Source organism: Peromyscus eremicus, unplaced genomic scaffold (assembly GCF_949786415.1).
Source record: "Peromyscus eremicus unplaced genomic scaffold, PerEre_H2_v1 PerEre#2#chr22_unloc_1, whole genome shotgun sequence".
Classification (NCBI taxonomy): Eukaryota; Metazoa; Chordata; class Mammalia; order Rodentia; family Cricetidae; genus Peromyscus; species Peromyscus eremicus.
The window spans coordinates 7,293,562-7,318,914 of NW_026734286.1; the positions used below are offsets into that span (position 1 = coordinate 7,293,562).

The 25,353-nt window shown below is 40.5% G+C and overlaps 2 protein-coding genes across 2 annotated transcripts in view; one reads left to right on the forward strand and one right to left on the reverse strand.

Annotated features, from left to right (window-relative positions):
• The window catches only part of LOC131900701 (zinc finger protein 260-like), a 409,697-nt gene that overhangs the window by 166,959 nt on the left and 217,385 nt on the right, over window positions 1-25,353 (forward strand).
• LOC131900402 (zinc finger protein 260-like) lies at window positions 10,216-21,643 on the reverse strand. Its single transcript, XM_059251626.1, has 4 exons — window positions 21,506-21,643; window positions 17,503-17,629; window positions 17,038-17,098; window positions 10,216-12,352 (listed from the first exon to the last, which is right to left on the reverse strand). The coding sequence occupies exons 1-4, from the start codon at window positions 21,641-21,643 to the stop codon at window positions 10,489-10,491; spliced, it is 2,190 nt and encodes a 729-aa protein (XP_059107609.1). The 3' UTR covers window positions 10,216-10,488.

Sequence of the window (25,353 nt, forward strand, 5' to 3'; positions counted from 1 at the left end):
AAACCATGGCATCCCAATTGGCCTCTTCAAGAGGTAGATGTCCAACTTCTAGGGATTGGAACCCTATCTCAGATAAAACACAGTTTGAGATGGGTTGAATGCATAGGGCCAGAAAGACAGAGAGGAAGGCTGAAGACATATGTAGCAAATGTAGCAGTAAATCTTTGGAGCCGAGATCTGTTACAACAGTGGAATACCCAGATTAAAATTCCTATACTCTTAGAAAAGAAATACAGAGCAACACATGTTTCTAGGAATAATATCATAACATGCTATAAAAAAGTCACCAACCATTCAGGCTGTACACAAACAGAGCACAACTGCTGTTGAACTCTCAGAAGTACCAACTGCCTTACCTTTAAAATGGCTAACTAATAAACCTGTCTGGGTTGGACAATGGCCTTTGACAAGAGAAGCTACAAGCTTTAGAACAGCTGGTTCAAGAGCAGTTAAATGCTCAACACATTGAAGAATCTACCAGCCCTTGGAATTCTCCTATATTTGTTATTTTTAAAAAAGGCTGGTAATTGGAGAATGCTGACAGATCTGAGAGCTATTAATAAAGTAATTCATTCAATGGGCTCCTTGCAGACTGGGATGCCCTTGCCCTGTTTGCTACCCAAAGAATGGCCTATAATCGTTATTGACTTAAAAGACTGTTTCTTTACCATACCCTTACAAGAAAATGATAGAGAAAATTTCCCTTCACAGTACCTAATTATACTGTGATATCAATGGAACTCCTCCCACAGGGAATGTTAAACAGCCCTACCTTGTGCCAATAATTTGTGCAAAAAACACTAGAGATAATTCAAGTAAATTTTCCACAATCCATAATTTATATTAATAGGATATGGATGATATTCTATTAGCCAAACCAAAGTTAGACACATTAGAAAGCATGTTTGAAGAAGTAAAAAAAAGTTTTGCCTCGCTGGAGACTGCAAATTGCTCCTGAAAAAAATTTGCAGGAAAAAAGAGGAGATTCTATTAATTACTTAGGATATAAGATAGAGCTACAAAAAAATAGACGCCAAAAAGTACAACTAAGGAGAGATCGATTGAAGACTCTTAATAATTTTCAAAAGTTCTTAGGAAGCATTTCCAACTTACTGGGTATCATGGGAATACCCAAAGATGGACTACAAAAGTAAAAGAATTAAATAGTCCAACAGAATTATCAGCCGAAGCTGAGAAGGAATTGGCTCTAGTAAAAAAGACAATTCCAGAAGCACATGTGGATCATGTGGATCCAGAACTTAAATGCATTCTTGCATATTCCCCATCAAGATATCCCCCCACAGGTATTTTGATGCAGAGGGAAAATATTATATTGGAATGGATATTCCTACCACGTAAACCAAATAAGAAATTAAAGACTTATATAGAAAAGGTCTCTGATTTGATTTAAAAAGGTAAATTAAGACTTCGCCAGTTGACAGGAATGGACCCAGCAGAAATTGGAGTACCTTTAACTAATGAGAAAATTTCATCACTATGGAAAGATAATGAATACTGGCAGAGAGCCTGCAGTAACTTTTTGGGAGAGATTAATAATCATTATCCCAAAAGCGAGAGAATAGAATTCATAAAGAAGACTGAATGGGTCCTTCCTCACAATGTACAACAAAAGTCAATTTCTGGAGTCCTCACATTCTATATTGATGCAAATAAATCAGGGAAAGCAGGATACAAATCAGGAGACTTAGGTAAAGTGGTACAAAGTCCATACAACTCTGTATAAAAGATAGAACTATATGCCATTCTTATGGTATGGATGGACTTCAATATAGTCACTGACTCTCAATATGTAGAGAGAGTTGTTTTACATCTTGAAACTGCTGAATTTATTCCTGATAATACAGATAACTTCATTATACATACAATTTCAGGAAATCATCAGAAAAGGGGAACGTCCTATGTATATAAACACATATCAGATCCCATACAGGTCTGCTGGGACCTCTAGCACAAGGTAATGATGAGATTGATCAGTTACTAATAGGTAATGTGCTAGAAGCCTCAGAATTTCATAAGAAACACCATGTAAATAGCAAAGGTTTGAAGAAGGATTTCTTCATCACTTGGCAACAAGCTAAGGATAATGTGAAAAAATGTCCTACTTGTTCCTTCTATAACCAAACTCCATTACCTTCAGGGAGCAATCCAAAAGGTATACAAAGAAATGAAATTTGGCAGATGGGTGTGTTTCATTTTGCAGAATTTGGAAGATTAAACTATGTACACCATACCATTGACACCTATTCAGGATTAGAGTGGGCAACTCCTATGAGTTCTGAAAGGCTGATTCGGTGATTACACACCTATTAGAAGTTATGGCCATCATGGGAATACCTGTACAAATTAAGACAGACAATGCCCCAGCATATGTCTCCAATAAAATCAGAAAGTTCTTTCCTTAGTACAATATAAAGCATGTTACAGGTATACCACACAATCCCACAGGCCAAGCAGTCATAGAAAGATCCAGTCGAACTTTAAAGGATATGCTAAATAAACAGCAACTGGTAATAATGACTCCTAGAAATAGATTTCATAGTGCTTTATTAACCTTGAATTTTATCAATGCTGATGAGAAAGGAACAACAACTGTGGAGAGACATTGGACAGCAGACAAAAATCCTGAGATAAACCAACCAGTTTATTTCAAAGAAGTGTTGACCTCAGAATGGAAACCTGGATATGTCCAACATTGGGGAAGGGGTTTTGCTTTTGTTTCTGCAGGAGAAGAAAAGCTATGGATACCAACAAAATTAATAAAAATTTGATTCAAACAGGATAAACCCCTTGATGAGGAGAAGTAAAAGCTCATCCACCAACGTGACATCTCTACAAATATTAAGAAAAATTGACAATTAAAGGTTGGGATAGGGTTCTGTTTTTGTCTTTCCAGGATAATGGAAATACCCATCTTCCGGAAATCATAAGGCCTTGGATATCCAGATGTTTACAACAGAAAGAAAGAATCTATTGGTACCAATCTATACAGGGTAAAATCTCACTGTCCAACATCTATATATCTATCAATCTAGAAAAGTTGTGGTTCCAATTCAATTATAAACCACGCTGGCTTTGGAGATGGAATTGGCTCACTCCTTCTCTAAACCCAAGCATATTGCTAAAAGAAAAGGTTGAGAGATTCTTCAGTCCCATATCAGAAGAGCCCTCTGGTGTGGGTCAGAAGGAAACCAATAAAAAGGGACCATTGTTTTCCCGATTCTGATTCTCTTACTCTTGATTTCTCAGAATCCTTTCTTACATGTCATGTCATCTTTAAATTCAAACTTTCATTTTGATAAAAAAATAAGTTTTTCCAATAGCAATCTCTGAAGTCTCCAGAAGGAAGATGGGCCCCAACATCAACTCTATCCAAACTAGATTGATGCCATGGTAATCATCATCATACTACACTCTTGCCAAATTTTCAGACAATCTTACCCATTACTCTGAGACTTGCTGTGGAATCTACAGTTACTCTAACTGAATTTAACTATCTGAGCTTTCTTACAATATCCAACAGAGATACCATCACCCCTTAAACTGCAGGAATCAATTCTAAGAAAACGACGCCCCTTCTCCCTAATGTTTCATATTTCTCGGGGTTATGGATGGTGGTTTAGGGTTGGGGGTGGAAGAAAATATTAAACTCAGTATTCTCCTTAAGAAAAGAAAGTGTTTAAAAAAGGGGGGGAGAAGAAATGGAATGGATAGGAAGATATTATGGTAGATTGTTGTATATACTAGTAAACAAATTTAGTAAAATAGCAGCCTTAGATAATTTGCACTGTCATGAATTCTTATATGATGATACTAATGTAAACTATTTTATATTTCTGTTTAAGATAATTTATATATTGATACAAATACAGAACTATATTTGTTATAATGTATATATATTTCTACTCTTATTTGAAATATTTGTGTATTGATACAAATATAAATTTATATCTGTCATACTGTATGTATGTTCTACTTCTTTTTAGGATATTCTGTATATTGATATATATTTAAGATTATTGTCATATAGCATATTGCACTATACATTCCTACCTCTGTTATACATATCTGGTGTATTGTCACAATTTTGAAGTCATCGTCCTTTACTGTACATTTGCTTATAGACCTTTTCCCTTGTTTACATGAACCCTTAGTCCTTAAGTTATTTAGATAGATAAGACTTATAGATTTATAGTCACCTATGCTTGTCATCTCTATAGTTATCTTAGTTAGGTTATCCAGATTTACAGATACATAGGTCGGATGGACAGGTAATCTTCAAACACTTCAAAGACCTAAAGCAGATGGCATTTAAATAATTTAGAATTCTGTTGACATGAGACATAATTGCTCCTGGCAGAAACAATTTGATCCCAAGAGAACGTTGGGCTTCTAAGACATTTCCATTTGGAAGTTTGTGTTCTTGGTACAAAATGGCCTATTGAACAAAGAACTGCCCTTGCCTCAACTGCTGACAATATAAGTGCTGTCCTTCTGGGTTCTATATGAAAGAAGCCTTGGCAGGTCATAGGGAGCAACAGAATAATGAGCACCCCCCATGGTCTCTGCATCAGCTCTTTCCTCCAGGTCTCTGGCCTGTTTGAGTTCCTGTCCTGATTCCCTTTGATGATATGGAAGTGTAAGCCAGATAAACTGTTATCTCCACAATATGCATTTTTTCATGGTGTCTCATCACAGCAAATAAACCAAGAGAAAACTTGCTTTAAAAAGAAATAACCATTTGTAGAAAATCAAAAGAAGTTCTTAATGACTGAGAGACATCAGAAATGTAGGAACAAATTAGTGACCTATGTACAAAAAAAAGAAATAAAAAAGAGAAGTAATGTGGTGTTTTGAATGATAATGGCCTCCCTTAGCCCATATGTCTGAAAGCTTAGTCATCAGGGAGTGATGCTACTAAAAAGAAATTAGGGGGTGAGGTGTTGTTGGAATAGGTGTGGTCTTGGGGGAGGACGTATATCACTGGGGGTGAGCTTTTAGGTTTCAAGGGCCAAAGCCAGGCCCACTGCTTTTCTCTTTTCCTGCTGTCTGTGGATCTGGAGGTAGAAGTATCAGCTACCATGGCTGCCTGGGCTCTCTGTGGATCTGGAGGTAGAAGTATCAGCTACCATGGCTGCCTGGGTGCTGCCACGCTCCCCACCATGATGATAATAGAATAAACATCTGAAAATATAATGAAATGCTTTCCTTTAAAATACTTGCCTTAATCATGCTGTCTCTTCACAGCAATAGGACACACAGAGACAGAAACTGGTGCAGGGAACAGGGTACAGCTGTGACAGGCCAGACCATGCTGCTTGTTGGTAGATTGTGGACTTTGGCACTTTGGATTAAGAAAGTGGCTGAATGTTTTAAGGGAGGGATAGTGGGCCATATTAGAAAGAGCTTGGAGGCAGGGGTGCAGAGACAACTGTAGACAATGATGGTCCTGCTCAAGAGGTTTTAGTGGAGAATATTAGTAAGGGCCATAGAGACCATTCCAGTGCAATTATGACAAAGAATGTGGCCACTTTGGGCCCTGCTTTCTGAAGGAGACTAAATAGAAGAGGTTTATATTAATGGCATTGGGAGAAGAGATTTCAAGACAGACTAGTATTTACTCTACACAGTGGTTATTTGTGGTCATTCTTGTGGAGATTTACAATGAAAGGGAACAATCTTTGCCCACATGTAAATCTGACTCTGATACCTACTGAATCATCTCCAGTGCCCAAACACAGACTTTTAATCAAACCTCAACTCTCTGAACACACAGTTTTCAGTGTGAGATTCTGCATGCACACACACAAAATTCTGATAATCTGTCAAGTCTAGGAGTGGAGAAATGGCTCAGTAGTGAAGGCCACATATTGCTCTTGGAGAAGACATGAGTTTCATCCCCAGATCTAATATGGTGATGCACAATCATGCCTACATCATCTTGCAGAGGATCTGATGCCCTCTTTGTCTTTTATGGGCACCAAACACTCATGGAGAACATACATACATGGATGCAAAACACCCATACAGTTGAAATAAAATAAGTAAATTCAGTAAATTAAAAATACAAACCCCAAATCTCTTATATGTCACCATGGATAAACAGCCAGGCAAACATAGTAATGTGACAAACACCTGTACATAAAACTACAAATTAGTAATTAAAAGAAGCAAGGAAGCCGGGCGGTGGTGGTGTACGCCTTTAATCCCAGCACTCGGGAGGCAGAGTCAGGAGGATCTCTGTGAGTTCGAGGCCAGCCTGGGCTACCAAGTGAGTCCCAGGAAAGGCACAAAGCTACACAGAGAAACCCTGTCTCGAAAAAACAAAACAAAACAAAAAAAAAAAAGCAAGGAAGTAGATAAAAGGATAGAATTCCATGACTGTAGACAGAAAGCTTCATTACTATGTCAGTACAGATTTGAGCTATAGATTCAGCAAAAGTCCCATAAAATGTCTCTTAATGCTATCAACAACAGAAAAAAGAAAAAAGATCACCATGAAGAACAAATGAACTACACAAGACTGAATAAATAGCACACATATACAAACTAATTCAATTCAGAAGTTTTTTGTACTATACAATATCTCTCTGCACCTATTGTCTCTTCTTATGGGCATACAAAAATTTGAAGTTAATAAACCACTGTGTAATCTAACTTTGGGAGTTTTGATGCTGACAGATAATGATTGGATCAAATTTGATATTGGGGCATCCAGAAGGCCCACTCAGAACATTTCCCAATGTCAAAGGGTTTCCTTGTCTGTCCCTTTATGATCTGAATTCAGCCGTACAATGCCAGCCTTTGTCACACCTTCTGCGTACTACAGAAGGCTCAGACGTTATTTAATTATCTCTAGAAAAAAATGATGGGCATTCTATGCAGAATGTTCTATCCACAAAATTCCCTGGATTTATTAAATATTGCACTGTACTCATGTTTATTGCCATAACTGAGTTTTGGGTCCAGAAGCTCAAAACTATCTACTTAGCCCATCTACCACCCTCCTGCCATCACTCCATGTTCCACAATAGTTATGTTTCCCTTTCACAGTGAGCCTACACTCCCTGGTGGATACTTGTGATGTAGGTGGCATATCAGAAGTGGTAACATGTGAAGTGTTGCAGAGTAATGGGAATCACAGGGAGAGAGTAGGGAGTCATGGTGAGATGGGGCTAGTAGAGCACCATTGGTACTGTCCAGGCTGATCTCCCAGTGCAGGAGTTCTGGTCATCATCCTGCAGACTGAGGAAGGCGGTCCCTAAGGCTTTATCTTACAGAGGTGAACGATGGAGACAGAAGGGCTGAGCTGTCTCCTCAGCAGCCCTGAGCTTGCACCAGCTGCATCTATAGCAAGACACAACGACACACCTCTGTACCTAAATGAAAACCCAAACTTCAGTAGTCATAGATAGCTGGAGCAGGGACATGTCCCTGAGGCACCTGGCCCAGGCTAGATCCAGCAAGCTATCCCTCTATGTACAGAGAGAGTTTTCTCTATGTCCTATTACCTGACTGTGTTCCACAGAGCCGATAGCAACTAGATTCTCTGCAGCCAGACTGTCATTTGGCCTCTCAGTGCCTCCTCCTCCAAGAGCTGGCCAGGATAGCCTGCTGCACCTTCAAAGCCTCCTTTAGCAGAAAGGCTTCTTTGGCAAGTTGTGTAATCTGGAGGGGGTAGGGGCTTCATGAGGGGCCACCCTGAGCCAGGATGTAACAAGGGACCTCTTCACTGAAAGTTGGTACTGAGTACCAGATTCAGGACAGGAGCTGACCCAACTCAGAACCTGTGTTTGAATATCCCAGGTGCTGAAAATGTTCCTCATTTAAATGTTTGGGAAGGAAAAAATTCAAACAATTATTTTGTTATCCCTTGATGGGATAACAGATCATGTTTTGATGTTCATCAAATCTTGGCATCCAGATTGGCCTCTTCAGGGGGGAAATATTCAGCTTCTAGGATTTGAACTTGATCTCAGGTAAAACAAAGTACAGAAGGGGTGGAATATATAGGGCCAGAATGACAAACAGGAAAAGTAAAGCGGTATGTGGACAATACAGCCATGAATTTATGAGGATGTGATTTGTTACCACAATCAAAAAAACAGATTATCTTTTAATGACTCAAAGCCTTGTGTACTCACAGCACAAATAAACCAGACACTGTCCACTGTCTGAATTTCAGGACAGCAAACATTTTGTCTGTTTGGCTGAGATAGAAAGCCATAATGCCTCCCCTATCCTTAGGGTCTCCATTGGCAGATCTTCGGGAATTCTAGAGTCTGGAGATGCCTTTCAATACCCAACAACCCATAAAGTGAACTTGGAGTATAATATCAATTTATGAAATGCCCAACTTTGACCTGTGACCTCCACACATGCACAATCACACGAAGAACACACACAAAATGATATAACTGAGGGCTAGTGAGATGATGCTGGTGGTAATGATACTTGCTGCCAAGCCTGTTTTTCTATCTGAGATCCTTCCCTGGGAACCACATGGTTGAAGGAGAAAATGGATTCAGGTAAGTTGTCCTCTGATTCCCACACATGCATGCCCTCCCACTATATTAATAAATACCTGCAGTCTTAAAAACTTTATGAGTACACATGGGACACATGGGTTCAAATCCTGCTAATTGTCCATTTATTGTCTTTCACCTTTGTTGAGTGACTTCACCTCCCTATGCCTGTTATTCAGAAAGAAGTAAGTGCACCACACTTGTTACCATAGCTACAATAACCAGTTGAAACAATAGCCAGAATTGCTCTAGCCACGATTGTCCTCCTTCTCTGTTTTAGTTTCCCATGCGAGAAGTGGAAGGATTCTGCAATACTTTACCACCTGGGAGGTTTTTCAGTTTTGTGTAATCTCAGCTTAGTGTGCCTCACACTGCATTTGTGGCCCTAGCGCACATGAGACTCTCAGGACATTTTGACCCCCAAGAGGATTGAATCCTGGGCCTCTTCCCATCCTTCCATGCTGAAATGCTGGCATTCCATTTCAAGCAAGGTTCTGGAATATAATCCAAACGTGGAAACATTCTGATCTTGTGATGCACCTCTGGCTACTAACTTTGAGCCCCAGGACACACAGGCCACTCTGTGCTCTGGCTTGCTCACTCCCTAGTCCAGCCCTGTTCTCCAGGTACTTAGGAAGCCGAGGCCAAGGAGCAGGATTCAAGGGCTACACTGTAAGGTGTAGGGCTGTCTAGGCAACTAGATAGAGTCCATCTCAAAACACACACACACACAGTTTATTTTAATAAAAGTTTGTGTTTGCAGTTTTGCTTTGGTTTTGAGGCAGGTTCTCAGTGTAGACCTGTATATGAAAAACTCGACTATATCAATGTTTTCATATCACATGTTGGTCATTAGATAGAATACTTGCTCAGCACACACAAGACCTCTGCATACACAGGGCATGGTAGTAAAACCTGCCATCCCAGTAACTGGAGGTGGAAGCAGAAACGTCTGAAGTTCAAGGTCAGCCTGAACTTCATCAGCCTGTTTTAAAAAACAAACAAAAAAAAATCAAAGATTAACAAAAAAATGTCAGTGCTCAGTGTTCATCATGGCATGGGTCAGCAGGTAAAAGTGCTTGTAACCAAGACTGATGGACCTGGTGTGGTCCTCAGAACAGACATGGTAGAAAGGAAGAACTGGGTCACACAGCCTGACATCTGATTTTAAAGTATACTGTTCATATGGACTCACAAAGGTAACAATAATAAAATGAATCTTAAAAGAAATAAAAAGGGATGAGAAATTGTTTAGCAGTTTAGCACCTGGCATGGACTGCACGGTGACCATTGCTGTTTGACAAAGTTCCAGCATTTCCTCATTGCCGATCTTAATTCTCCAGCATCATTTTTATTTCAATTTTAATAATTCTCATTATATGTTATGAAGTTTCCTTATGCCTTTTCCTGTGGGAAATTTATTTTGCTGGCTACACTGGAGGAAGGGAACATATACATAGGCAAGGCAGTCTCTTTAAACAAAATTCTTGGAAAAAATCCCCACCACCATGGAACCACACAAAGTGATTACTATGCCTACTCCCACACAAGAAGCTCCATTGTGTCCCCCTGATTACACCAAAATAGAGAACTTAATGATTTACTAATTAGGTGGATACACCTAATTCCAGGGATGAAAGTAATCAGGGATGAAAGGAAAAAGTGGGTTCACATCTAGAAAGGCATGAAGATACTTGCTGAATTTATCACTTTTTGCCCCAGGAAAAATGCTGTAATGAGGTTGATGGCTACTTTTATCCTGGAACCATTAAGTCTGTTTTTAACCTGCTTGAGTCTAAACTAAGATTCAGTTATAGAGCATAAAACATGTAGTTGTTTTTCAAATCATGGCAGTCTCCTTCCTCTACTGATGCCTGATCTCTTCTTTGGGACCTGAAGCCTATGACACTGGACTCCAGCAAGTACCTCTTGTAGAAAACACAATTCAGTTTCCATCACCCACATGGCAGCTCACATCTGAAATTACCACATTGATTATATCCATATGGTACTGTCTAGCATGAATTCTTTCATGACTTAGAAGGCCACTCTTCTGTACAAAGGCTTTACCACATCGATTACATTCATAGGGTTTCTCCCCTGTATGAATTCTTTCATGACTTTGAAGACTAACCTTCTGAGCAAAGGTTTTACCACATTGGTCACATTTATACGGTTTCTCTCCAGTATGAATTCTTTCATGACGTAGAAGGCTACTCTTATGTACAAAGGCTTTACCACATTGATTACATTCATAGGGTTTCTCTCCAGTATGAACTCTTTCATGATTGTGAAGAATACTCTTCAATGCAAAGGCTTTACCGCATTGGACACATTTATACGGTTTCTCCCCAGTATGAAGTCTTTCATGGGTGAGAAGATAACTCTTCTGTACAAAGGCTTTACCACATTGATTACATTCATAGGGTTTCTCTCCAGTATGAATTCTTTCATGACTTTGAAGATAAATCTTATGTGCAAAGGTTTTACCACATTGATTACATTTATATGGTTTCTCTCCAGTATGAATTCTTTCATGACCTAGAAGGTTACTCTTCTGTACAAAGGCTTTACCACATTGATTACATTCATAGGGTTTCTCTCCAGTATGAATCCTTTCATGCTTGTGAAGATGACTCTTCAATACAAAGGCTTTACCACACTGATTACATTCATAGGGTTTCTCTCCACTATGAATTCTTTCATGGATAACAAGAGAACACTTTCTTGCAAAGGCTTTACCACAATGATGACAATTATAGGGTTTCTCTCCAGTATGAATTCTTTCATGACTTTGAAGATAAACCTTCTGTGCAAAGGCTTTACCACATTGATTACATTCATAAGGTTTCTCTCCAGTATGAATTCTTTCATGGCTGAGAAGATAACTCTTCATTGCAAAGGCTTTACCACAATGATTACATTCATGGGGTTTCTCTCCAGTATGAATTCTTTCATGACTTTCAAGATGACTCTTCTGTGTAAAGGCTTTACCACATTGATTACATTCATATGGTTTCTCTCCAGTATGAATTCTTTCATGACTTTGAAGATTACTCTTTCGTGCAAATACTTTACCACATTCATTACACTCATAGCGTTTCACTCCAGTATGAATTCTTTCATGTCTGTGAAGATCACTCATCTGTACAAAGGCTTTACTACATTGATTACATTCATAGCATTTCTTTTGAGTTTGAATTCTATGTACGTGATGATGAAGACTGTGACATATAAAGGCTTTATAGCTTTGATTATACTCATAGAATTTTCCTTCCAAATGTGTTCTTTGGCATACTTCTAAAGAGCAATCAGATATAAAGGCTTTATCATATTGATTACATTCATAGAGAGCCTCTTCATTATTGGTTCTTTGGTGTGTTTGACGATGCCTGTCAAGCCTGAAGCCTTTAGTAGATGACTCACATTTAATATTTTCTCTTCCCACATGAGCTCTTTCATATCTTTGAAGAAAATTTGAAGAACTCAGGGTCTGACCACACTGATTGCATTCATAACATTTTCTTATACTGTGAGCCACACTACATGTGCACAGTGAACCAGTAGAGAGAGATGAATTTCCATATTCCTGGTACTTATGAGGATTTTCTCCAATGAGAGTTTGTTGATGAATTCCCACTGAAGTTGGAAAACCAATTAATTGTAAACTTGTATCACAGTCATCATGTCTTCTCATAGTGGGGACTACCATATACCTTCCACTTGTTCTGAGAGAGACAGAACTACAATGCTTCCTTCCATGTCCCTTACGCTCACATGGATTGTATCCAGAGTGACAGATGACACACCTGCTAAAGGAAGATAACAAATAAAGGGTTTTCACATTGCATTCCCATAGTCAAATGTTTTGTGTGTCATACAGACATGGAATAGAGGTTCATGTTTATACACCAAGACAACCTCCTGGTCTCTAAGACAGTGCTCCTCTCACTAAACTATGCTAAATCACTCACTACAAGTATATGAGCAACACTAGCTTTAATACCAAAGCTTTGCTTATAAAAGGCCTTGGCCATACACTAATGCCCTCATCAATCATATGAAAATTGGAAGGCATGATGGTAATTGGATGCACAGTTCTACAACATGCCTCTTAAATGGCTATAATTGAAACTGTGACATCTACTATAGCATTGTTTCCTTGTCTTGTCCTTAAAGGAATGCTCTGAAAACAGTTACCAGCTACCTGACATTGGAGTATATGGTGTTGTGACAATTTAATAATCATTACAAAACTATGCCTATTTACACAGTTGCTTTACATTAAAAGTTCAGGACACATTAACATTTTTTCAAACTGTTTGAAATCTCCTGCTCAGGCAGCCCCATTGCAGAAAGCCTGCCATCCATGTCTCCTCCCCGAGAGATGTCTAGGACCATGTCTACCAGCTATTTAAGACCCAGCCCATACATCTGCCATGGGTGCTCTCGTGATCTGTCTCCTGCTTTCCTGAGAGCCACCTGGGAGTGCTCTGCTTTGTGCTGCCCTGTTTATTAAATCTGGATTTATTAATTCAGTTTGATTTGGCTTACTGCATCACTGACAGAGGAACCCAGCAACCGGGGATCATATCCTTATCTTTGGTGCAATGGCCGGGATGAGTAGTCCTTCCACAACCATGTGGTGTGCCTTGGAAGGCCATTCACTCTCCCCATTCCACTTTTACCACACGGAATGAACAGCTCAGTAAGCCTCTCATTCCCAAAGAAAACTGTCTTAAGAAGTCCGGGACCTCTTCCAACCTCCTGACTGCCTGCCTACTGAGTCATTGCAGTGCTAGGTGACTCCTGCTTGTTTCAGAGTAGTGACAGTCATTGCCCTTGGAACTCCGCTGTGTGAGAGAGACTTCATCAGAGTCCACTCCACACACAGCTCCCAGATGCGATTTGTGTACCTGCCCTCACAACCACATCACCAGCAAACGGCTTGTGAATAAGTACTTGCTAAGTCCAAGTTCTGTCCCCAGAATCTCTGAGGTTGTCTCCTCCAAATTGGGGATGCAAGAATACTGCCCCCATTCCTCTCTCTTCCCTGTTACTCTGCATCTTGTTCCCAGTGTATAGTTTGGCCAAACTGTGATTCTAAGGATCCCATTCCTCTCCTTCCCTAGTTGTGATTGTCTGTCTGTCTGCCTCTCTCCTTCCTGGAATATGATCTGGTCACACCGGGATTCTCCCTGCAATACATCCATTCTCTCTGTTGTTGTCTGCTCTCACACCCTGAACTACTGCATAAATGTCTCCAGCCTGTTTGTCTGTCTGTTTGCTCACTCCCTCCTTCTTCCCTCCTACCAGAGATGCTGCCACCACCACCAACACACCATCACTACTACCACAACTAACCTCCACCACCACCTCCACCTCCATCATCTCCACCACCATCACCACTACCACGGACTTCACCACCAGAAACACCTCCACCACTGTATCTACTAACTCCACTACCACCTCCACCACCACCGCTGCCACCATCACCACAGCCACCACTTCGCTGCAGCCCAGGGGGCCCTGTTCCCATACTCCCGACCCCTAAAATTATACCTGCCCACTACACCCTTAAACCTGTTCTCCTTCAATACACTCTGCTACACCTTCCTCCCTCTTAAAATCTCTTTTTCTGATATTCTCATCTTGCTGCTCTGACTAACTCAACTGGGCAGCATGTGCTGCTACTCTGCTTTTCAGTTTCCCTCTGCAGCGCCTTCTCTGGGATCCGGGTATCAGGCGGCCCGATCTGCTAGGAGCCTCATTAAAAAAAAATTGTTTCTGTTAATGATCCTGTTTACTTTTTATGTGTGGTGGAAATGTGTGAATGGTATAGTCACACATGTGTGTTTCTGACTAGTTTTGAATTCCTGAGTTTATGTGTCCTGAATGTGTCTTGCTAAATGGGTATGTTTTAAAATCTGTAAGGCTTGTGACTCCAGATGGAAACTGTTCTAGAGAACATCACAAGTCACCATTTTGATTGAGGTTAAAGAAATACTTCAAAACCATCTTTAATAAGGGTAACCACTTGGAATGGCCCCACCAAGGAGACATTAGGTCTCCAATATAACTCGGGTTAGGATATATTTCTGTTGGATAATTTCTGTCCTGTCCTAAAAACAAGGTGTATTAAACAGGATTTTAAACGATGCTGGTTTTGATCACTGATACTGAAATATAAATTGTCAGCAATGTTAATACTTGGTATGGCCTGATATATCTTAGGATCACCACTGAAAACTACAGACTGAATCTTCTGGCTTTTACTAACATTGGTAAGCTGTAACTAATTGGGTAAACTGTACATTTAGACTTAACTTACATATGCCCTCAAAGTTAAACCTAAACAACATTTGTCTAGTATAGATATACCTAACAGATTTTGTTCCCCGATTCTCAAACACTGTCAGAGAACTGAGAATATAGCATTCAATATAAAAGCTTTTTAAGAGAGACATGCCAACTCCTGGAAGCATCCTGTATCTTCTCCAAGAAGATGGATGGCCACAGAAGAACTTCTACCTGGAGGCATGCCTCAAAAGTAACAAAGCCAGCCACACAGCGAAAAGCTGCTTTACACCTTTAAGTGCTGCTGAGATCATATCCAGACTATGAATAGGTGGAGCACTGGGGGAACAATTGTCCCACTCTGCCAAGACAGATAGGCCAATCTCCCCAAATTTCTACTCCACAAAGAATCTGTCCGATCCTCTGAGCTTGGCATCTGAAGAAGTGCTACCTCTGGGACTTGTCGCCCAGTGACCTCGGAGAGGCTTGGGACTGCCTGGGTAACAGGAAAGCTGGCTCACTCCTGCTCATTTACTTATCCTTCTCAGTTCTGATGGTGTTTGATGACCAGGGTACTAAGAGATTTGCCAGTTAACAGCACTTCAAACCCCAAACCTACAAGCACCTTAGTAGCTCATTAGTATGTTTCCTGTTAAAAATACAGACAGGTGTGCCTAATTCACAGACTCATGGTACAGGATAAACTGATTTCAGATAAACTTCAGAGGTTCAAATTTTAGCTTTGATAAATGCAGTTTTGACAAACTGATAAACCATTGATTATAAACAGTTTTCAGGGGTCCTTAAATTTCTGTGGATTTTACTGGTCCAGCTTTTAGAGCTAGGTTAGCACTGGAGAGGATATAGAACCCTGCAGGCATGTTCAACTCCCTCCTCCATTCCCACAACCTCCTTTGTTCAGTGAATTTAGACTTAAAAATATCCATGCCTTTTAACCCAAAGCCATAGCTTTGTACTATGACACCAAGCTGTATATCTGTTCTAGTAGTTTTACAGACACCTGAAGGTTCCTGGGAAAAGGGCTTGGCTACTTTAGAAGTCTGGCCTGATGGAAAAAAATATCAGTGTCTAGAGCCTATTTTTGACCCCACCCATTTTTGAGCATATTCTGTAGGTTCACTCCTCCTGCCAGGGCCAAGGCCAAACCCACAGGGGGCCCTGCAGGTATACCAGCTCCTGCAACAGCTCTGAGAATGCCAACCACCAAAAAGAACGCCGACTGGACAAATACTAACAGGTAGATTTCACCCACATGCCTGTTCATAAAATGGCTCCATATCTCTTAACTCTTATTGACACATTTACAGGATGGATGCTCTCCCAACCTCCAGAAAAACAGAAGATACATGGCTCCAGTACTCCTGGAACACATCATCCCTAGATTTGGCATGCCATCTCCTCAAGCTCCGGCGATTTCATTGCTGGTACCACCTCTCCAGGCACAAGTGGGCACCTACCCAGCAACTCAAACCTTGTTTTCCAAGATGTCCCAATTAAGGGCATATCTGCCCTCATGCCTCACTCATTCACCCTTGACTCTTTTGTACAACCAAGACAATTCTCAGTTCCATTCTTTCTGGTAGTCTTCCTACTACCAATGCCTATCCCTGTTCATAAGGCCAGTGATAAAAAGTTATTCTTTTTTCTCCTAGCAACCCACCTTCTCCACCTCCTCAAGAACAGACGCATGAGGTCTCCTGGATGGCTGCTATCCAAATGTTTCTCCGCCCATAAACCTGCTGAGCATAGGTCCACCTGACTCAACACTCATGCCTCTGCACATGGTCCCATGCTAGCAAGAAGTAGACAGACTTGAACCTGCTCCCATATATACCCAAAATAAAGTTGGGATGTTTACAATTTCCAGCTGATGTGGCCTCATTCCAGAAAGCCCACCATTGGTGGCTCCTCCCCCAGAGATGTCTGGGACCATGTCCATGCCTACTGGCTCTTTAAGACCTGGTCCATAGAGCTGCCATGGGTGCTCTCCTGTTCTGTCTCCTGACATCCTGAGAGCCCCTGGAGTGCTCTGCTTTGCTATGCTATGTTTATTAAATCTGGATTTATTAATTTGGTTTGATTTGACTTATTGCATCAGTGATGGAGGAACCCAGGAACCAGGAATCCAGTACTTATCACAGACATACATATATATCAGCTTGCACGTAAAAATTACCTGCCATGTCTTGAAGAATTTTGATAATGTTCTTCAATATTGTGGTCTTCCCATCTGTACCCTAAAATACAGTACCAGACAATGAGATATATTACTGGAAATTAGGAACAATTGAAATTACTGTCTTTCATGAACTTTAGAACAATGCCTGCTATATTCACCAGAACTTTTCTTCTTTAACATTCAAAATTATAGGAGGGCACCAATCTCCAAGAAAGGCTTCTTCCCTTAAGTTAAAAGCTGACAGAATAGCCGGGCGGTGGTGGCGTATGCCTTTAATCCCAGCACTTGGGAGGCAGAGCCAGGCAGATCTCTGTGAGTTCAAGGCCAGCCTGGGCTACCAAGTGAGTTCCAGGAAAAGGCTCAAAGCTACACAGAGAAACCCAGTCTCGAAAAACCAAAAAAAAAAAAAAAAAAAAAAAAAAAAAAAAAAAAAAAAAGCTGACAGAAAGCTCACATTCTTACCTACAATAGTGAGGTTCCAGTAGGTTTCCAGCATCACATCTTTGTAGAGACTCTTCTGGGAAGGATCCAGCAAAGCCCACTCTTCATGAGTGAAGTTCACATGCACATCCTCATAGGTCACTGCATCCTAAAGTATCCCATATATGCATATAATAGAAACGGTGAGACTGCATTGTACATATAGACTTCATTGAGAATATATTCTCATAATTCTGTGTGCTTGATACATTCTATGACATGGGAGAGTAAATATCAAATGCAGTCACCAACTCATTTTAAAAGGAAACATCAAGAGAGAATGACACCTTCCATTCCAGTGCCCACAGAATAGAATATGGCACAGCAGGAGAAATGCCTAGGAATATATACAGAGAGACATGCAAACAGAGTAACACTATTTAGTATACATCAGCAGAACTTCATGAAAATTACTTCAAGAAAGGATACACAATAAGGGTGGGTGGTGCACAACTCTAATCCCAACCCTTGGGAGGCAGAGACAGGCGAAATTTGTGATTTCTGAGCCTGCCTGGTCTATGTAGAGATTGCAAGGACTGCCAAAGGTACATAGTGAGACCCTGTCTCTAACAACAACAACAACAACAAAAAAAAACAGAAAGCACTCAGGCCTCACTCAAAATTTCTCCATAGAGTGAAACATTCACGCCAGTTCTATATTTGTCTATTGAACTGTAAGGCTATTCATTCCCAGGAAGCAAAGCATTGTTATTAAGTTGCTGTCTGACAGATCAATGAGTTCTCAAGATCATTAGTAAAGTAAATGCTGATCCTAAAACAGTAAAACAAACACCCAAAGGGACGGAGTATAGACAGATGGTTGAACAGATAAGATAACACATTTGAAAATAATGTAAAACTGTAAAAACATACACAAAGGTGGAGACAATATTACACATCGACGATTCAATGATTCAGGAGATCACTATTAATTTCATGAATGAATGCATTCTGGCTCTGAAAAATGACACCAATGCCAAAGTTCAAAAGTCATGTCAGGGGTAAAGTTCAGCACAAGAGCAAATGCCTGACATGTACAAAAACCTGATTCAATCTGCCAAAAATATAAACATAAAAACATCAGGCAAGAAATATGGATTTTGACAAGGAAAAGCAATTGCTTCTACTTTACCTTACATTATTTAAGAATGAAGTCTGTACTGTTGGTGATGGCATGCCTACATGAGAAGGAAGGGGGCTGCTCACTTTCAACAAAACAAAGAAATGTGGTGAGACTATATTCCTCCAGAAAGGCTCCTCCTCCTAAGAAGAAGTCACCAATTGTGACTCTATGTCACAATTGTGATTGTAAGTCACCATGAAGGCTCACACCAAAGACAAAGGCTCAAAGTCAGCACACTACCTGGAAGATTTTTCATTCAACCCTCAACATTTAGACACAGGTCATGACAGGCTTGAGTCAAACCACGATGCAAAATGCATTTAGTCTGATTTCAAAGATCCCCTATTACGTGATAGTCCAATACTGTTTGAATGTCCACAGGTGAAAAGGGCTCTTTAAATGCTCTTCTGTACGGCAGAACCTCTTAAAGAAGCTCTGTCTGGTTTTCTTTGTTCTTTTTGTTTTCTTTTCTTTTCTTTTTACTTTTTTTTTTCAGCTTTCTCAGGATGTATGTGGAAATTTCATGCCCCACATTGAAACATCAAATGTACGAGGCATTTTTAGGGGGACACCAGCAAGCTCCCAAACCATGGCATAGAGACTTATTATTAGTTTTGAATGCTTGGCCTAGCTTAGGTTCACCTCTGGCTGTCTCTTTCAACTTAAGTTAACCTGTTTCTCTTTATCTGCCTCATGCCACGGGGCTTTGTACCTTTAATTCTTTCTGTATATCTTTCCTGCTCTCTCCATGTCTGGCTGGTGGCTGCCAGGCTCTTGGCCCTGGGTTAGTCCCTCTCTTTCTCCCTCATTCTCTCCTTTCTTCTTCCCTCTCTTTCTTTGGATCATAGATTTCTGCTCCTGTTTATTCTCTCTGCCCACCAGCCCTGTGCATCCCTCTTCAGCCTAGCTAGCGGCCATTCAGCTTTTTATTTACCATCCAGGTGCCTTAGACAGGCAAAGTGAAACAGCAACACATCTCTTCATAATTAAACAAATGCTGGGTAAACAAATGTAACACATCCTCACATCATTAAACAAATGCAGCAGATACAAATATAACACCTTTACATAAGATATTATTCCACATCATAAACAAAGGTAACAAATCTTTGTCCAGTTAAAAAAAATATTCCACAGCACATTACTCTTTCATTTAACCTTACTTGATTTCCCAGGGCATATGGAGAATACAGATATAATATAACAAAATACTACATAACCTGTCTTATGACTCTTCCCTTGCTGTGAAGCACTATGACCAAGGCAATGCTTTTTGTTTTTCCAGACAGTGTTTCTCTATGTAACAGACCTGGCTGTCCTAGGAACTCACTCTGTAGACCAGGCTGGCCTCACACTCACAGATCTGCCTGTCTCTGCATCTCAAGTGCTGGGATTAACAGCAAGCAACACTACCACTGATTTAAACATTTTAATAAATTAAACCAAAAGACTTCAGTCCAGCAAACATGGAGAGTCACAAATCTGTCTGATCACAGCCCAGACCAGACTCAATCGGGAGAAAATGGGGCCAAGCAACATGTTATGTCTGGGGACGGAGGAGAAGGTGACAGACCTGGATGACAACAACTGGCTTCAACTGTTACAGTCAGTTGGGGAAACACATGGATGGACTCAACTGTCTCTGGTTGGGGTCATGGAATTCTTTCCTCTGTTCCCTAGCTGCATGGGGCCTACCTGCCTAGGACACAGGGACCATCTCCTCCTACATACATGTAAACCTAATTAAAGAGTCTTTTTAAGGAAAGGGTGTAACCATGCACTTTTAATCATGGAGACTTGGGGATCCCACTGGGAACTGTGCCTAATGGAGGATGGGCTTCATTAGCAGGGAGCTGGACTAACCTTGAGTAGAAAACAACCATGTGTCCATTACGTCAATATTATATTATGACAATGCAGAATTGGAGCTACGGATACAGCAAAAGTTCAATTAAAGTCTAACAATTTATGGTACAAAGTAAATTGCATGAGAAACAAAAATAACATGAGAAAATGTCATCATGAATGAAAAATTGGTCATCACAGGACTGAATCAATAGTACATAAACACTGTGACACCATCTGACTTCTAACTTTGAATAAAATTGCAATAAAGACTGCACTGAACTGGGCGGTGGTGGCGGCACACACCTTTAAAGGAAGCACTTGGCTGTTTGAGGCCAGCCTGGTCTACAGAGTGAGTACCAGGACAGTCTGGGCTACACAGAGAAAATCTATCTCAGTGGGGTGCGGGGGGAATTGTACTGTCTGGGAAAAAAATAAAGAGATCAACAGAACATGAAAGCATACTTAGAAATAAAAAAACAATAAATATAAATTCAATTTTACCACATGAGGCCAGAAATCACAGTAAGTCTCTCCTTAATGACACAGGTAAATGAACCACCCTGGCATCTACATGCAAATGTGTTAATGACACAGGCTTTACGCCCTGCACAGAATTAACTGCAGATGGATCCTACACCTGAATGTTCAGTGCCAAGTGCAGAACTTTTAGGAGACAACAGAGTGACCAGGGCTCTGCAAGTTAGCAAATCTGCCTTCCCTGCCTACAGTTTTTACAGAATGAAATGAAAAAATGATCACCATGATCACCATGCCTTGCATGGTGACTAGGGTATTTCCGCACAAAGGCCCACACTCCCCCATGCTCTGTGAAGGCGCAAACCCCAGCGATAAATCACTCAGAGGTCCTGCTTCTGCCTGTGTGTTGCAGGGACCTCAGGGGACCAAAGGGAATCACTCCAGACACCGCGACCTGACGCCATTTCCACAGCCCCGGGGGAACCCACACTGGCTCCCGCGGCTTCTCCATACGTGGGACGGTGGCCCCTCACTCACCATGTTGGATTCAGTGCTCACCCGCTCTCCTCGTGGCTCCCAGCAGCCAGTCACAGCCCAGCACACAAACAGGAGACCCGCCTTTAACCACTGAGCCACAGACCATCCTGCAGGGCCGACCGGAAGTGCCCTCCCCATTCTGATTGGCAGTCCATCTGCAGGTCCTGATTGGCTACGGAGGCCTGAGTGATCTAAACAGCTCTCTTAGGGACAGTGCTGTGAAGTGAGGGAGCCCAATGATTGGCAGCCCTGGCTTTCACCCCAGGCACAGAACTGCCCCAGACCTGCAGAGATTGACATTGATGCAGAACTTGGGGCTGGACTGCAAAGTCTTCCCTGAACTATTTCTGCACTCAGGAGGACCCTTTTCTGGGGAATTAGGTTTTGCTATGAACTGAGAAAGGACAAAGGAAACCTGCCACTTTCTGGGCTAGCAATACCTCAGGCGTGCTGTAGAAAACGTGCTATGACTTTCATTTTTGTTAAAAAAAAAATTATGATTTAAAAAAAACACCTATACACTAATATGCACTCTCTTAAACTGTTATTCTGTAGAAAAGTCCCATCAATATAAATACAGGATTTAGAGAAGTAAACCCTACAGGATCAGAGTGAGCTTTTTACTTATATCTATATTTACTAGAGAGCCTCAGTACTCTAATGACTAAATTCTATATAATTTATCTCTTTATTTAATAATAAAATAATTAAAAATATATAAATTTATTTATTTAATAATAAATAGATTAATTTATATATTTTTAATTATTTAAATAATAAATATATATGTTATTGCCCATTTGACATAGGAGTCTACTGTGTTGATATTGTGTCCTCCAATATATTATGCACCCTAATAAATTTATCTGGGGTCAGAAAACACAACAGCCACCAGATAGACATAGTGGCCAGAAAATGAGAGCACACACCCCTTTAATCCTAGCATTCCAGAGGCAGAGGTCCATCCAGATCTCTGTGAGTTCAAAGCCACACTGGAAAGAGCCAGGCATGGTGACACATGTCTTTAATCCCAGGAAGTGATGGCAGGAAGCAGAAAGGTATGTAAGGCATGAAGACCAGGAACTAGAGTCTTTTTTAAACTTTTAGCTTTTAGCAGCAGTTCAGCTGAGATCCATTCACATGAGGACTCAGAAGCTTTCAGTCTGAGGAAACAAGATCAGCTGAGGAATTGACAAAGTGAGGTTGGATGTTACTTGTTCTGTTTCTCTGATCTTTCAGCGTTCACCCCAATACTTAGCTCTGGCTTTGTTTTTATTAATAAGACCTTTTAAGATTCGTGTTACAGTGTACAGATTTATTTTCTCTTACTTCTGCATTGTTAGTGAAAATAAGTAAAGCAAATTAAGAATACTTATTTTTACATCATACTTCTATTGTTTCATTTTCTTTATCAGGGTCTCATTCTGCAGTCCTGACTGGACAGGAACTTGATGTGCTGACCAGACTAGCCTAAAAATCATAAAGAAAAGTTTGCCTCTGCTGTAGAGTGCTAAGATGAAAGGTCTGCTCCACTCTGCATGAGTTCTAGTAATTCTGCACAGTTACTAATGAAATAAACAGCAGCTGTTAAGATTCAGCCTCAGATCCTGTCATTCTGCTTCCCTCACAAACTCCACACCTTCATTTTGGACCTGATCCTCAACAGAGCTGGACTCTGGCAATAAAGTCCCTGTCAAAGAGTTTTTATAATGGGGAGAGAGAGAATTTTCTGCTGGACAAATATGGTGATATTGTGTTCTCCAAAACATTGTGCACCCTAATAAACTTATCTGGGATAAGAGACAGAAGAGCCACAATATTAAACATAGAGGATAGGCAGTGGTAGCACATGCCTTTAATCCTAGCATTCCAGAGGCAAAAATCCATCTGTTCAAGGATACAGCCAAGCATGGTGACTCAGGCCTTTAATCCCAGAAATCAAGCCTTTAATCCCAGGGAGTGATGGTAGAAAGGAAAGATGTATAAGGTTTGAAGACCAGAAACTAGAAGCATTTGCCTGGTTAAGCTTTCAGGCTTTCAAGAGAGCAGTTCTACTGAGAGCCATTCCGATATGAGGACACAGAGGCTTCCAGTCTGAGGAAACAAGATTAGCTGAGAAGTTGGCCAGGTGAGGTTAGCTGTGGCTTGTTCTGTCTCTCTGAGCTTCCATATTTACCCCAATACCTGCCTCAGGTCTGATTTTATTAATAAGAACTTTGAAGATTCATGCTACATCTGGTGCCCAACGTTCATGATATGAATTCATGAAAAAGCTGCTTGCCTGTGGCCTTTTGAGCCCCAGCTCAGGCCCAATCTACACTAGGCTGGTTGTGGTGGCACACAATCCGGTAGGATTTACTGAAGGAGGGAGAGACAAGAGGATCCCGAGGTTTAGGCCAGCCTAGTAGGCTTGGGAGAAGCTTCAGCCTGAGCCAAACCACAAACAGTGGTGGGACCATGGAGGCAGTGGCTGCTTTTCTGAATTGCCGCTCCTTCTCATCCTGTTGGTGGTGACTGTGGTGATGCTGCTATCTGGGACAAAGGGTTTACTGCTGCTTGTTCAGAGAATAATTGCCTGGACCATCGTGTTACAAGAAAGCATCAACAAAGGTCAATTTGGAAAAGTTTGGCAAGACTAATGGTGGGGAGAAATTGCTGTGAAGATTTTCTCTTCTAGGGAAGAACATTCATGGTTCCGAGAGACATACATTTATCAGACTGTCATTACTCCAAACCACAGAGGAGGCACACACACACAAAAAAGTCTGCAGGGAACCATGACCACGCCTAACAGCAACTTTGAAATCTTCAAAAGGAGAAGGGACTCCAGAAAGATGATTCCACGTGGACTATGGTAAAGCCATTATGCTGATTAACACCATGGAAAGATCTGCTTTGGACTGCAAACTGCTCAGAGAAATTTCGAGATGGCTAGCTGAGATGATCGAGCCTGACAGACTACTTGAACAAGGACTTGAAACAAGCCCTGCCCTTTCTCATTTTGCAGCAACTGGACAAATGATACAAGACTTGACAATTAACCCAGAAATTTTCTTTTCAGGATTCCTTAAAGATATCTTCACCCCAAGAAAGTGGGAAGTAATTTTAAGAAAAAGACGCCCACATTCCCAAGAAGTGGTGTGGGTAGTTTTTGGTCGTTTAATGAGTTATGGATATTGTCATTGTTTACAATGGTTGGTTACAAGTTGTTGATTGTTAATAGTCAGGGAAAAAACTGAACAAGGAGATAAGATTCAGAGGTTTTGTTTAAAAAAAAGAAAGAAAAAGATAAAAAGAGAATATAGATATGAAGTAGATCGAATCTACTCTGAGAAAAAAGATAAAGAAATAATAGGATAAATGGGTAGATCACTGAATCTACACTAAAAAGAAAAATAGGAAGATATAAAAATGACAAAAGGTAAATTACTGAATCTATTATGAAAAGAAAAAATACTTTTAAAAAGGAATTACTTGTTTTAAATAGGAGAAGTAATGATATTTTTCTACGAGTTTATCAAATGTTACTGGACTGGACATTGTTAATATATATAATGGAGTATTTGTCTCAATCTGTCAAATGTTAATGGAATAGACATTGTTAATGTAATTTTTGACTGTATATATTGTATATACTTATTAGATAGTTTTTTTGTATTAGTTATAAGCTTTTTTAAAATTTAGACAAAAAGAGAGGAAATGTGGAGGGATTGAGTTTTCCAAAATATTGTGCACACTAATAAATTTATCTGGGACCAGAGACAGAGCAGCCACAATATTAAACATAGAGGATAGGCAGTGGCAGCACACCCCTTTAATCCTAGCATTCCAGAGGCAGAAATCCATCT